A 16,143-nucleotide genomic window follows, 5' to 3' on the forward strand; every position below is an offset into this window, starting at 1 on the left:
GTTAATAAGCGCCTCCTGACGTCACAATTGCACGGGCACAGACCACGTACAGGCAGCGGGGGAGACAGACAACAGCAGTCACAGACACAACAATGAAAATGCAGTCACTACAACGGGAGCAATGAAAGAAAATACAGGCAATACAATGGAGGATGAGCAAACCTACGGCCTACCACTGGCCACCAGGGATGAGGCGCAGGTGGTAGCCTGCGGGTGGAGGAGGGCCACAAACTTCCTCAGGAGCGGCAGCTGGGGCAGGGACACACAGGCGGTACTGTGCGGAGGGGGAGCGACCTACCTGGAAGGGTCAAGGGTCGCTCATCCAAAGAATATTATGAGCATAATCACGTGAGAGGCAATCTTGGAGGTCTGTTCAAATACTCTTGGGCCCAGACCTTATGCCACAATAGCAATACAGCCTCATTTTTCCATGCATGGAGTGCAGCAAATGCAAAATACACAACTAGGCCTCCGGTTTTTCACTATAATTCTTCATGGTTGAAAACGGCCGCTGTTGAGATGAAAATGTCTTCTGCATGCTGAACCGGCTTGTTCCCCTGCCTTGAGAGTCTTGCTTCATGTGTATGGTATCCTGACATTTGATTTAAAGGCCAGCAGCATGCTAATCTAGTGGACTGTCACTGACTATGAGTAGGTTCTGAACTCGTCCTGTGATCTGGAGATGTGCCTCAAACATGCCTCCATTTAAGACGGAGGGCTCCTGTTCCCGCCTTAGGGTTTCGCATGTAGAGCGTTGGTGGCAGCATACAGTGAGAATTTAATAGTGTGATCAGACTTTTTTTATATGAGTCACTGGAGTGGAGACCTAATGGCCCACATGTGTAAAGTTCCACTTCAATCTGAGGCCCTGTCCTTAGAGTCAATATATTGAATTAATTTTGAGCGTGTTGATATGTGCTACCAGCGTGGTACATGCATGATGTGTGGGTGAACTAGAGTAATTGAGCCCAGTGTGGTCCTTTATGCATACCTCTGGCCAGACATGGCAAAGGCTGGAGGATGAGGATTGTGCTCCCAAATATGGACGCATATTGCTCACTTTCCTGTAGCAGGAGGGTGGAGACCGAGGCACTTGAACCAAGGGGAGAGTAAAAGGGCTCCTTTAGGTATTCTATGAGGTCTTTTAGTTAGCAAGGAGATGCTGATTAGAGTTACTGAACTCTGCCATTTGGTGGATGGTGGGCCTGAAGGGTGGAATTGCAGACTCAGTTATAAAAGGTGAGGAAAACTATGTGAGGGTATCCTTTTGTCATTTCTTGATTAGTTCTTCAGTTGGGCTGATACCGGCCAGATGCAGGACTAAAGTACTTTATTTTTTCAACCGGTGAGTACTGGGACAGACATTCACTTTAATGGGTTTATGATTGATTGGTTGTTGAGCTTGAGCACTACCACGCTACCTTCATGAGAATCTGTGACCAGTCACCCTCACTTTCCCCAGAGCCAGGTGTGGATAGGGTTGTACTTGGACCTTTTTGCAGAGCCACAGTGGGTAATGCCCCAGGACATCAAAAGCAACCACCCAAACACCCAAGGCTGAGACCCAGTAGCCCCTGCTTGCACCAGGCCCTTCTCCCAAACTGGGTCTTTCCTCCTGTCATTTCAGACCCAGTGGCTATGTTGAAGATGTCACAGTACCAGGAGAACTTGTTAGAACATGTTGGTAATGTAAACATGGTATTCTCTGATAAGGGATTTCCATTGACAGTCATAAGCATTAAATAGTCCCGCACGCGTGCGGGGACCCCGAAGCACTTTTTCACAATATATTATCTTAAGTGTAGATGTTCACCTTTCTTCAGGAAAGCCTGCAGGGTCACTTAAGAAAGAAAAAGTTTTTCAGTCTATAGGAATAGGCTACAGTGATAGTGTATAGAGATGAAGGCGAGCAGGACAATGTAGCCCAATAGGCTATCATTATATGAGTTAAAAATAGAGGCTGTGAATTTAAGAACCCAGGGACCACCAACATCATATCATTCTAAGCAGGTGGCAGTTGCTTCAGTTATTTTCTCCGGTCCTGCTGAAAGGGCCCTGGAGCAATGAGCGCAGCAAGTTTGGTCTTTTTTCAACTGAATCTTGTTGACCACTATTTCACTCTGCGTTTTTGGTGTCTCCCTGAACTTTTCTTTTTTTTCCTTACAGAAAATAGAGGTATCGTGGCAGAAAAATGCCTTCTGTGTTTGACAAATTGAAAGCCTGTGGGCGAAAAAAGGCTAAAACAGACCCTCATGAGGTCTGTATTTTCTGCCTCCCAGAGAGTCATGTTCCTGAGTCTTGTCGCCAATGTAGGAACTTCTCAAAACTCACCCTGAAGGGCAGGGAGAAAACCTGCCTCCATGGTACAGAGGAGCAAAGAAGACAACTGACGCAGTCTGAAGGTGGGACCTAAGGGCAAGGAGAGGATCAGTCCTCTTTGGGGGCTCTGTCATCTGTCACTGGAGACCGCGGCAGGAAGAAAACTGCCATCAGTCCTGGTCGACGTCAAGAGAATCAACCTCAAGAAGAGGAACGGGGCCTACATATTTGCCGTCAATACATCGTTCAACTTTGAGGTAGCACCACAGATCCGCATACAAGCCTCGTTTGACGTCAAGGAGCCCATCGACCAAGAGGCCCCCACAGAGGTCACCGTCGAGACCCAGATCAAAGTCGAGGTGCCGGCAAAGATCGACATTGAGTCCATAACGTCAATGTGCTGCCGCCAATCACCATTGGGAAGCAGGTCGACGTCAAGAACTCTTTAGACATCTAGACTACAGGAGGCAAGAAAGAAGAGGAGATATAGTTATTCTTCTCCAGGTTCAGAGTACTCCAAAATATACTCTCCTTCTTCAAGGGTCGATCCTTGTTCTCCACTGTTTCCTCCTTCACCTCTGCCTCCACCACCACCTCCTCCAACACCTCCACTAGCACCAGTCACTCCCACACCGAGGTTCACATCTCGGTCTAGATCATGGCATCATTCTAGATGCCACCGCCATAGGCCAAGGCGCTCATCTCCATCTTCCAGGTGCTCCTGCCATGGATACATCTTCCACTTCTACTGGACGAACCTCTCCAACTCTTTCAGACTCCCCACATATCACCAGTGGATGATATCATCGCATTCAAAGACATCTTGGTGAGGGGAGCTACAAAACTCAATATTGCTATGTCTTCTCCAACTCCTACAACATCAGTAATATTTGAGACACCAACTCAGGTCAGCATCGACACCTTTGCTAACATTAGTGCCAGGTCTCGTAGAACAGGCTACGGATATTTTCTTAACTCAAGCCTCCGTTTGAGAGAGTTCCATCCAAACTTCAAAAGAAATATCGCTCCCTGTAACAAGATCCTGCTTTTCTCCATACTGACACAACACCAGACTCAGTTCTTGTAGTAGCTGCAAAGAAACACTGTACCTCCCGATAAGGAGAGTCAAATGTTAGATGCCTTGGGGAATAAGGTTTGCAGTATGACAGCAACCATGATTAAATAGTGTAGTGCAACCGCTCTTTTAGGCACTATGGAAATCCATGCAGCAGTTTGCAGAACATCCCCCCAGAGATAAAAGGGACTACTTTATGGAAATCCTAAATGAAGGATTAATGGTTTTCAACCAGATTTTTTTAATGCTGCAGCATTCTCTTCCCTATTAGTGGCACATGAATACTGCCACGGCATTGCTGTCCGAAGACACTCTTGGGTCTGCCTCACATCCCTCAAGTCAGAGTCTCAACAGAGGATCTTAAATCTGCATTCTCCATTACTACCCTCTTCGGAAACCACACAGATGATGAGATATCACAAATAAAAGCGGAAATGGAGACTCTGAAGCCCATCGGCTTAGAGAAACGCAGAGAACGGAGAAACTCTTTCTGGCCCTATCAACGCCATTTCTATTCACAGAGGATTAAAACCCGTCAGTAGTATCAGGGGTGCCAGCAAGACGGTGGACAGCAGCAGCACTAACGACCTTATGAGCCATACCGACGGAAGCAGACTAGCGGAGATCCACCCACTAGCCTGCTCAAGGAGGCAAACAATCATCAAGATAAAAACCCTGAATTATTACTTCCCCCCTCTTCTATACCCACTTCGATGGGGGAAAGCAGATCTCGCTATTTGGCAGAGTGGCAAAACATTATACAAGACACCTGGGTTCTGAATATTATGCAAAATGGATATTGTCTCAGGTTCACCGGTCCTCCACTGTCCATACCTCCGAAACCGTCCAGTTTCCAGCTCCCGTTATGATCGGTGGTCAACATCCAGTTACAAAAACAAGCGGTGGAACATGTTCCTCACAAACAACGAGGGTCAGGCATTTATTCCAGGTACTTTCTGGTGAAAAAGAAAGACCAGAACAAATTCAGACTCATACTCTATCTAAAAACAGCCAACAAGTGGATTCGTGGAGACAAGTTCCAGATTCTGGCATTACTTCAAATCTATCCCCAATTAAACCAAGGGATTGTCTCTGTTCCATCGACCTTCAAGACAAATACTTCCATGTTCCAGTCGCCAGAAAGCATAGGAAGTTCTTGAGGTTCGTAATGGGGCAGGACCATTATCAGTACAAAATACTTCCATTTGGCCTGAAGTCAGCACCTAGAACATTCTCCACGTTCATGGAAGTAGTTGCTGCCCATCTCAGGAAGCACAAAATAATTGTCTACCCATACCTAGATGATAGGCTAATCAAGGTATCAATGTCTTGGGAAGCTCAACTTCATTAGAAACGGGAGATACAATCTCCTCCAAATGTCATGTCTTCATACCCAACTCAACAAGTCAACCTTACATTATCTGGTTGCCTCCATCAACACAATACAGGCAATTGTGTGTCATTCAGAGGACAGAGGCTTATCAATCCTTTAAAAGTGTAATTCTCTCATGAAACACTCCAATCCAACAGTGAAAACAGTATTCTCTCTTCTCGTCTCGATGGCCTCCTACATCTTCCTCACAACGAATGCCCTTCTCCAAATGCAACCGGTTCAGTAATGTCTCGAGGACCAGTGGGACCAACTAGCAGGCAATTGGGAAGACAGGATAGAACTATCCCTTCATCATAAGCTGTCCCTGAAATGGTGGTGCTCTCCAGCCAACCTACTTCGTGGTATGCCATGTCATCAGGAGGTTCCTCCTCAAACATTAATGACTCACTACTAAGATTGGATCACCCCCAAATTCAGGGCATTGGTAATAGAGAGAGGCAACATATCATATCAATCTCCTCGAGCTACGTGCAATCCATCGAGCGCTGAAGGCTTTTCACCCATTATTCAGATCCCACTCCGTTTGTTCAGATGGACAATACAACCACAATGTCCTACCTCAAGCAGGGAGGGACGAGGTCCAGGCCCTTTTCACCCGAGGCCCAAACAATCTGGAAATGGCTCATTGCCAGGCATCTAACTATCACCGCAACTCTTCTTCCAGGTGTCCAAATTGCTTGTAGAACTCCCCAAAGGAGAAGGACACAAAAAGGGGGGAAAACAAACAGTTAACCGGGCAGGGTACTGGAATGAACAACCTACTGGAAAACCCATAGGTTTGTTAAAATTGCCCTCACCCACTTCATTGTGGGTAATGGCGCTAACACACCCTGGAGCAGACAAACGCGCAGGGTGGAGCGTATATTTTTTATAGAAAATTATTTTTTTCATGAGAGGGATCCCTATTGCAGAGAGAAAAGATATTTAAAACTGTCTTAAGTTGGGTGCCCCTATTTTTGCATGCCACTCATTTGTTGAGTTCTATACTCTGGTTGAGAGAGCGAGGGAAGGCTCACTCTTTAGTCCCTTCAAGGTTTTTGTTTAGTCCAAATGCTAAAGCAGACTGTCTCAGCAGACTTCTGCAAGAAAACCACGAGTGGGTCTTACATGGCGTCATACAAAACATCTTCAAACTGCCGGGCACTACATCCCCCGACTTGTTCACCTCCGCAGAAACACAAAAAATGCAGAAGCTTCTCCTGGGGAATACCTTATGGATCAACTAGTCCAGCAAATTTCTTTACACCGTTCTGCCATGTTCCCTGATCCCATCAGTCCTCTTCAAGCTGTCCCACTTGAGAACCAAGATGATCCCTATAACTCCGGAGTGCCCACGACTGGTGAAAAAAGTCCATGGACATTCTTCACCAGTCCGAGTGTCCACATCTCAAGCTGTCATGCAGACCAGACCTGCTACCGAAATTCAGAGGCTACATGGTGCACCCCAAGCTCCTCTTTAAATTTGGTGGCAGGGCTCCTGAGCTAGTGCAGTATGGACACTTGACTCTGATGCAAGACTGCATGGACATCTTAAAAAACGCTAAGCAGCCTTCAACAGGTTCCGTAAATGCCTTCAAATGGAAGACATTTTGCATATGGTGTTCCTCTAAGAACCTTACCACTTGCCAGGAAAATATTATTCTTCCATACTAACTCCATTTGGCAAAATGTGGCTTGTAATTCTCTTCTATAAAGGTTCACCTTAAAACTCTTACTGCATACAGAAAATGTCCTTCCAAAATTTATTTTTTCAAAATCCCCGTAATCAAGGATATTCTGGAAGGGTTGAAGGAGGTTTCCCTCCCATTAGGCATCCTCACCTCCCTGGGAACTCAATGTAGTCCTTTCACGGCTTACGGAGGACCCTTGCAAGCCCAAACACAAGGCATCTCTATAACATCTTTCATGGAAAACTTCTTTTCTTGGGGCGATCACATCAGCCGGCAGGGTTAGCGAGATCCAAGCATTATGCTCTCATGAACCATACATTGTTTTTTCCTCTAGCATAGTGCTTATGAAAACTCACCCGAAATTCCTCCCTAAGGTTATTTCGGATTTCTAAGTTAATCAGGCCATATCTTCACCAACATTCTTTCAGAATCCCTCTACTCCAGCTGAAAGCACTCTCCATTCTGTAGACGCGAGAAGAGTCTTGAAATGTTATCTTGAGAAGACACGTGACAACCGCAGATCGAACCAGATGTTTATCAACTATGGTCTAGCCACTTCCCACAAGCAATCCATTTCCCGATGGATAGTTTCCTGCATCCTATTATGTTATCAGAAAGCTACTAGGACACTAGCAGCTAAACCTAAGGCATACTTCATCTAGATGCAAAGCGGCTACTGCTGCTTTATTTAGGAACATCCCTATACCCAATATTTGCAAAGCAGCCATATGGAGATCTCCTACATTTACCAACCACTACTGCCTAGACTCTGATGCTAGATCAGACTCTCAGGTATGAGGGGCCTCCCTCAGGAATCTGTTTGTTTAAAGGGCAACCTCAGTTCATCCTCTGTCTTGTCCACTGCTTTAGTAGGGATTGGCTTGCTACTCTATTCAGTGCTTATGGCTATCAATGGAAATCCCCTACGAGAGAAGGAATAGTTCTTACTTGTAACTCCAGTTCTCTCATAGGGGAATTTCCATTATAGTCATAAGCAACCCTCTCTCCTCCCCATGGAGTGGACAGAGGTAATCATGGGACCTAAATATCATCACTCATTGCCCAAAAAGAACTGAATCAACTGCCACCTGCTCAGCATGATGGGACACTGGTGGTCCCTGGGTTCTTAAAGGCACAGCCTCTAGTTTTAACTCATATAATGACAGGCTAAAGGGCTACACTGTCCTGCTCTCCTTCATCTCTATACGCTATCAAAAAAGGGGCTGTGAAAGAGATTCATGCTGTTACATTAAAACTACACATGTACAATTCTCTTGGCCCCTTTTTTAAGTACACTATGAAGAATTGGGCCATTGTCACCTATTCCTATAGGATGTATAATCTTTTTCTTTCTTAAGTGACTCTGTAGGTTTTCCTGAAGAAGGCTAACATATACACTTCTAACGATATAGTGTGAAAAAGTGCTCCAGGGCACGTGGATGGGACTATTCAGTGCTTGTGACTATAATGGAAATTCCCCTACGAAAGAACTTTATGTTTAGTTATAGGTAGGAAACTATTCCTTCATCACTGTGTGGAAAAGACTAAAACATTTTAAGTAACACTGAGGTTATTCATTAACACAAATTCCCAAAAAGAATTTGGAGTGCAAAAAGCTTAAATACTCCGATGCCTAGGAGATTGCACCAAATATTTTTGCAGAAAGTCAGGGACAGCTAACTCTCTAAAATACTGCGTAGTCCCCAGGAATTAAAACCAAGAGTTCCAGCATATTGTTAACAAAAGGAGGAGGGTAAGGTGATTTCCCTTCCCCCTCCTGCCCTATCTCACTAATATGGAGAAATCAGCAGACTATGAAAAGGAAACATCCATTCAAATCCAGGATAGCAATTGAATTGTGAAAAAAACTAAAAAGTTCATCTGGGAAGGATACCATTCTTCATTCCTACTGTTTTAGGTCATTGCATTTTTACATACTGGGCTGGTGTGCTATGGGTATGTGTATATCACTTACAATATGCATCAAAGTTCCATCTGAAATCTGGGAAAGATTTGAATTTTGGTACCTTTCAACAAAGACCATAACCAAATAACTGAAATCCATATTTAAAAGCTATTGGTAAATTCCTCTTCTTGAGTTGAAATTAATGGCATTGCACACAAACCTTAATACCCTAGTTTTGTTTCATGTTAATGTGGTCCTTTTCCACCTGCAGAGGCTGGATATGTAACCACACCGATAGCAATGGTTCAGGCTGCAGTGACTCTTCTAAAAGAAGCCAGCTCTCTTCCTCAGAGGTGAGTTTTCCTAATTTCCTATTTTTTTTTGTTATTCTTAAGTGTTTCCTTTGACAGCATCACATGGCCATGGTTTTGCTAACTTTGCCCCTACATTCTTAGTGTACTTGTTTCTGATTGATACTTTTAACTGCAGATTTCTCACCCTTAGAATATCCTCAGGTGCCAGTCTGGAGCCCGAAGCTTTAGGAAAAGTGTTCCGGCATGCTGCTCGGTGGCGCAGCATGGCTTCACATCAACTTTGTTCCACCCCGGACGTAATGGAGCCATGTTGCGTATGCGTCACCCTTGTGCTCTTACCTGAGTTTCTGGACTTCGAATGCGGCACTGGAGCACCTCTCCCTCTTTTCGTTGGATTGATGATCTTTTCTTTAAAAAAAATAAAATCCAGTGCACAAAAAAATAAAGTCCTCACCTACAACTACAGGGTTCAAACCATGCTGCAATTATCAAAAACAAAGCCGGTAACAGATGCACACGAGGTGTGCCTTTGGTGTTTCTTCTTGGGGCACAACTCCATGTTATGTGAAGAATATGCCCTTTTGAGCCCAACGGACCAAGAAGCTAAGCGGTATGTCGCTGAGCATCTGAAAAAGTTAAGCAAGTCTCACTCCTGGTCAAATTCGAAGGAATTAACCTGCTTCCTTGACAGGTCTTCTTTGCGGGCGAGGTAGTCTGGTAAGTTGAAGTCCAAGTCGAAGTACAAACACAAGAAGCCCAAGCGGGACACGTCCCCATCTCACTACTGTCTATCATCAAAGATGTTGCAAGAGCATGAAGGTGGCACTCGACCTCGCTCTCGATCTCTGAGGAGCTGATTCCACAGTTGTTCCCGATGCAACCAACTTCCCAGGTTATCGGTGATACCACAGCAAATTGTTGCTTCTTTTTTGGTCCTCTTTCTGAATCCTCTGGCACACCTTTAGGCCCCAGTTTGGTTACCTATGGCAAATCTATTCTCTATACCATTTGTGCCTCTTAAACCCATATCCGGCTCTCTGCTGACTCCAATGTCAAAGTCCACTTTGGCTCCACAGCCTGTACCGGTTCCTTCGGCCTTGACACCGCCGGTGCTGGAGGGGAACCCTATGCCAATGCCTGAACTTTTCTCTGCCCCCACCAAGGTCGTGATTCTACCTCATTCCGACGCACCCATTCCACATAGCTCTTATTCAGACAAAACACTGCCTCTACCATAGAGTCACCCTCAGTTGCTCCTCTAGCTTTTTATTTCTGACTCTGATCAGTTTGACACCATTAGGAGATAACAGCGATGATAGGGATGATTTTCCTCCATGTTATGACAATTTTTGTGTGGACTTTTAGGAGGCCAGTTGGCTTGATACTTTCCTTGATACTTGGGGGGGTCATTAGGATGGTGGGCGGACTTTGCCCGCCCGCCATCCTGACGGGGATTGGGACCACCCGCCATTAGGGCGGTGGTCCCGTGGGGGGCATTAGGATGTGCCCGCCACAGTGGCGGGCACATCCTGCATTTCTAGCATTGTGGCGGGCGGTGCTCTCAGCACCGCCCGCCCCAATGCTAGAAATGCATTTCAGCATTTGCGTAAACAAAGCGGCAGGCACCGTGCGGTGCCTGCCGCTTTGTTTATGCAAATGTGGGGGGCTACCACAGGTACCCCCCCCGTGTGCAGCCCCCACCCCTGGTGCAGCCCCCACCCCTCCTTCACTCTGGGGGCCCGCAGGGGGCCCCCAGAGTGAAGACCGCATGCCTTTCCGTGGCGGCATTTCCACCACGGAAAGGCATTTTAAAATGCCCATTGTAATATGGCTGGCGGCGTCTGATAGACACCGCCACCATATTATTCCTTTTCCGCCCCGGCCGCAAGGCGACCGGGGCGGAAAAGCGGCGGACGGTCTTTCCGTCCGCCGAGGTCCCCCCCGCCATACTAATATGGCGGGAGGAAAACGAGTGAGAATGTCGGGCAGATTGCCCCCGCCAGGCTGACGGTGGCTACCGCCAGCCTGGCGGGGGCAATCCGCCCGACATCATAATGGGCCCCTTGGTTGGTGTCCCCCATGGGTCACCAAAGGAAGAAAGAGCTTCCTCTGCTATAGTGATTAGCTTGCTGCTGTGGTTCTGGATCTAAAACCTCTATCTCTGGAGGTCAAAACTAATGTTCTTACTGACGTTTTACAGGCAAGGCAGGGTTCCTCTGAGATTTACCACCATTCAATGAATTCCTAACCATGCATAGATGGGCACCTGGCCTAAGCATTGCTCTTGCCCACCGGTGAATAAGTAGGTAGTCAGACGCCGGATTACTCTGATTTTTGCCTCAACAAACTACTACAAAGACTCTGATGGTCCGGGCTCCCATCAGCTGGTAAATCCCAATTAATTTCCTACTAGTTGAGGCAGTTGAAAAACAAATATTTTCTTCAACCAGCTTTTTTTTAATGTTGGCCAACACTATTGACCCTTTCTACACTTGTCAGACAGCTCCCTTAACAGTTTCAACCCTTCCATGGCTACTCCAGAGTTTTGGAGTACAGGCAGTGCTAGACCCCACATGCTATTATAGTCCTCTCAGCCTTTTTGTGGTCAGTGATCAGGAAGATATTGTTCTGGTCAGCAGGAACCACTGTTTCTTCCAAATCCCACCCCGCTGTGCCTTCACTCGCCAAGCTGCTTTAGTTTACCATTAGCAGTGCATGTCCACTTAGGGGTGGCATTTATATATACGGCTCTGCGCTGTCATTTCCAAAGTAGAATGAAGTCAAACTGAGCTGCATGCTGCCACCTAGCGATGTACAGGAGCTCTGCTGTAGAAGGTTCCAGTCTGTCGCCTGGTGTATTCTGAAGGTGAGGAATCTGCGGTTAGATAGAGCGTCCACCAGAAAGAGCGCACCTAAAGGTGAGTAACTTGTTCTTTCTGCTTCCCTCTTTGCTGTTCAGTTAAGGTCCATTCCTTGAACTTGAGTTCTTTCTGCTGCTGCACACCTAATCTACACCTTCAAGGACCTTCAATAGTTGCTTCTGTAGAAGTTTTGTATTTGTCAAATGTATACTTAGTAGTGTTTCCACTGTTTGCCCCATATGTAACTTTGCCCATTAGCAGAGCTCTTATTGTATCCAAAATGATTAATATATTTGTAAGTGGAAATTGTTTTCTAGGTATTGGTAAAAAGCTCTTTGTGAGCACCTACTTATAAATGTTGAAGTAACCTAATATATGCCTAACGGCAGTCTCAGCCTCCAGTAATTGCTTTTGGAGAAGCGTAAAATGTGTGAAATGGATACTTCAGAGTGTTTCATCCTCTGCTGCCTGCCTTGTGTGTATCCAAGATAATTAATATATTATATACAGTTTTTTATTGATTCCTAAATGATTAATATATTTGTCAAGTCCTCAGAGAGGCTGCGATTACTTCACAATTAGGTGCCATACAATTAAATTACCTACACCATGCATACTTTTTCCACATCAGGCTTTGGAAAATGGGAGTCATAGCCTCACAATTATGTCGAAGATGCTTATCCTACAAGGGGGACCTCTTTCATATGATCTAGGGGTGTGGGAGGGTGGTTCCCGTATTGGGTTGGAGGCTGCCTATGGACCCAAAAATGACTTACTGCATAATACGACAGGTATAGACAGTAATGCAAAATGTGCTTGCTATAGTTGGGATTGATGGTGGTCAAGAGGTTCATCGCTAGAGCTTAGAAGAACTCAGAGCCCCCAAAGCTGGAAGGAGGAGTTGGACTGCAGTATAACTTTAGATAGGCCCAAATGTGCTGCAAGGGGATGCCTCCTCAAACATCACAGGATTTAGAAGGAAGGGTGTCAATGCAGGGGCATCCTTCTTACCTTGTGACAGACAACCTTGGGCCCAGGGCAATGAAGCAACTAGTTTAGAGATCAACAGGGACGTCTGGGGGATGTTTGATGTGATGGTTATGGATTACTGTTGTGACTTCCAGGCAGTGATATAACAAAGTATCATGTGGGTCATATATTTGAATTGAGCCTTTCTGTGTTGAAAAATGTAAAACGTTATAAAATGTTTTATAAAAACAATATGTTCGAGGCATATGAGCTGCAGATCTCACACTTAGCATTAGATCGCCATCTGGTGTTGGGCTCGGATGCTTGCACTTTGTTTTTGTCTTGGAAGACGTCTTTGTAGTCACCAGATAGGTGACTCCTCCCTTGGACGATAGTGAGCATGGGCATCGACTCCATCCTTCGATAGTTTTTTTCCGCTATTGGGTTCGGATGCAACTTTTGCGCTCCGGTTCGAAATCTTTATTTCAAACTACTTTGACGCCAAAAACGTCCACAAACCCTTCGGATTGACTTCGAACATCTTCGCCGCAACTTTCATTGGCTCGATTCCGGTTGTCGACGTTGGCCGTTGGGCCTATCCACGCCGTAAGGCCTACGGCTCATGGAAAGGACACCATTCAAGAAATGCCCCCAGTGTTGAGAAAAATTCCCGCACCATCACAAGGTCTGCAACCTGTGCCTATCACCTGAGCACGATGAGTCCAGCTGTCCAGCCTGCGCATCCTTTCGATCAAAGAAGACCATTCGCGATCGAAGAGCTCGACGACACATCATGGCGCAGAGATCAGCTCCGGAACCAGAGGACATCTTAAACGAAGGTCCTGATGTCCCGGAAGAAGATTCCGAAGATCTCAAAATCATGTCAGAGGCAGAAGACTCAGACAACCTCATCATTCCTGGTCAAACAGTGAGTACTACTGCCCCTACCCCAATCCCACCAAAACCGAAGGCAAAGGTCAAGACTGCACCTGCTGGCCCCAGTCGCGACTGAAAACACACTTCAGAAGCCCCGCCTCCGGGCCCGTCTCCAAAGAAAAAAGAAAAGCCTTCCGGTAGCTCGGGACCGAGTAAACCGAATGTACCAATCCCACAGGCACCTTCGGCACCGAAACCAAAATAACTATCGGGCCGCAAAACCCTCAAGGCCTGTGGATAAACCAGCTTCGAACGTTTTCAAGCCTAAAGATCCCACTTCGGCTCTGAAAACAAAAGCCTTGGAACCAAAAGCTAAGCCTAAGGACTCTACCACGCCTACTAAGGCCAAAAACAATAAAAGTCAACACCAGCCCCGCTTGGAACCGAAAAAACGGCGCCGAAAGCGGTTCTCGAGGAAGAGGAACTTTTTCATCTGGATCCTGTCGATCCTAAACAGAAAAACATTTATATTAATCTAGAAACAGGACATGTCACAGCTGTGCCATGTAAGAAGAGGAAGTTAGACACAGCACCTGCTCCTCCAGTGCCTGTGAAGAAGAACTCTGCCACATCACCTATGCCTTATTCTTCTCCTATATTTCCTTCTAACCCACTTCCTCTCCCTAAATCTCTTACACCACCTCAGCCTGAAACTTCTCCACCTCATACACCCCCAGATGATGATGATGACCTAGGGGTGGGGGGTGCCCCAAATGACCCTTTCACATATCCAACTGACCCAGATGATTGGGAATACCCTGTCCCAACAGATATACCAGACGTCCCAAGCCCTCACACATACCCCTCAAAACCATCTCCCCCAGAAGATAATATTGGTTTTGGACAGTTAATTAATAGGGCTGCCATCTATCATGGCGTCACAATGCACTCAGATGCAGCAGAGGAGGACTTCCTTTTAGATACATTTGAACAGTCCCAAAAGACACTGCAAATATTGCCAATGATCAAGGGAGTCATGGAACATGCCCCCAAAGTGTTTAAAGATCCCGTACGTGCCAGGATTTTTAACCCTAGAGTAGAACAAGCATTTGCAATGCAATAGGTCTCGCATTTATGCAGTTTGAGCTACTGGCATTGTAAATGACAATACCCTTTATTTATGTTTTGATTTTCAAAACATAAATAAAACGCATTGTCATTTACAATGCCAATTGCTTAAACCCGCGTAAATGCGAGACCTATTGCATTGCAAATGCTTGTTTTTCATGCAGAAATTAAAAACCTTTGCGGACAAAATATTCTCATTGGCACTTCTGGCACCGCCTACTGACCACGTGCAGGTGGCCCGCCTCACCTGAACGTGAACTTCAGACGTCCAGACACCCTGCTATACCTGCTGCAAACTGTGCACACCCGGCTCTCGTTTGTTGTGTTCTGTGGCTTTTTCTTGCACTGGGTGGCGACGTTCTACGGTTCTACTTCCGTTGGCAGTTGCGTGCGTCTGCTTGCAGCACAGTCCTTCCAAATTTCACTGTACTTTACCATAAACGGAAAACCTTTGCACACTCGAAACGAGCCAACTATAAACAAAGTCGCCATCTTGGAACGTGGATCTGTTTTCTAGATGTGGCAGAATTTCGATAAGAATAATTATACAGAAACAAAAACAAAAAAATAGTATATTTCTGGTTTTTCGAAAACAGAACAGTAGGAAATTCAGTTCTAATAGAAGTCACTATAACTGCAGTGGTTCATTAAATGTTTTCTATTTGATTGTAATAGTCTATAATAATTTATGGAACGTGCATTGTGTTTTGAATTAAATAGTACCCCCAAATTTGACAGCGCAAAGCCCGGCGCTGTCCCTATTCAATAGACGGTCGAGTGGCGGCCATCTTGGAATTGTTATGTGTGTTGTTCTCTTAAAGAAGATACTGTTTCTAATTGTCAATAAATACATTATACGTTTATTGTTTTAATGATTATATCCAACAATGTTGAGGAATTGTATCTGTTCAAAACTTATAGTTAAATTACGCATATTTTCCTCGAATTGTGAACTGTATATTACATAATAGAAAATGACAATACAAATAGTCTATATTACTCGGCAAAGCAACAAATCTGGTATTGCCTTTGTGCTTCAGAATAAGCAGCAAAACTGTCGTAGCAGGTTACCGTTGCTATAGTTGTCTCCTTTCTACACATATCATTTTCACTGTGTGTGGCTTTCAGGGTGCTTGATTGCTTTAGTCTGTTCCATTCTTGCTTCTGCAGCGCCGAAGTTTGCATTACTGCCGGACAAAGTTTTGGGCTAGGCTGGGCTCCCCGAGCAATCGAGCACACTGGTGGACGTGGAGTGTAGGTCCTGCAGCTGGAGTGGGTGGTTGTGCGTGCATAAGATACTCTGCCCATCCGTGGAGATTGTCTATCGAAGGCGCAAGGCTGGTGTAGAGTGTAGCATGCACATGGTGATTCTTGGGCACGGACAGGGTATCTTAGAGTTGGACTGACCGTTCCTTTACTGCAGTGTCCGTGCTTCACTGGGATACCTGGACAGTAAGGGCTAACAGTTGTGTTAATGAGGTACAGTCCGTGCTGTACAGGAAGTGGTACTGTCGGGGTGCTGAAGGATAGTCAGTGTTCTTCATGTACACAGAGGTTGGGGGTCCTTAGTCGTATGAAGAGGTGTTCCTTCAATAAAAAAATACATTAAAACCAGGCAAAACCTAAAAACGG

At 45.6% G+C, this 16,143-nt stretch overlaps 1 protein-coding gene across 1 annotated transcript in view; it reads left to right on the top strand.

Annotated features, from left to right (window-relative positions):
• The window catches only part of SCCPDH (saccharopine dehydrogenase (putative)), a 345,431-nt gene that overhangs the window by 214,972 nt on the left and 114,316 nt on the right, over positions 1 to 16,143 (top strand). Inside the window, exon 11 of the mRNA XM_078649033.1 lies at positions 8,635 to 8,716. Coding sequence (XP_078505159.1) covers positions 8,635 to 8,716 — 82 coding nt within the window. The remainder of the gene's footprint in view (positions 1 to 8,634; positions 8,717 to 16,143) is intronic.

This window comes from Lissotriton helveticus, chromosome 6, assembly GCF_964261635.1.
Source record: "Lissotriton helveticus chromosome 6, aLisHel1.1, whole genome shotgun sequence".
NCBI lineage: Eukaryota > Metazoa > Chordata > Amphibia > Caudata > Salamandridae > Lissotriton > Lissotriton helveticus.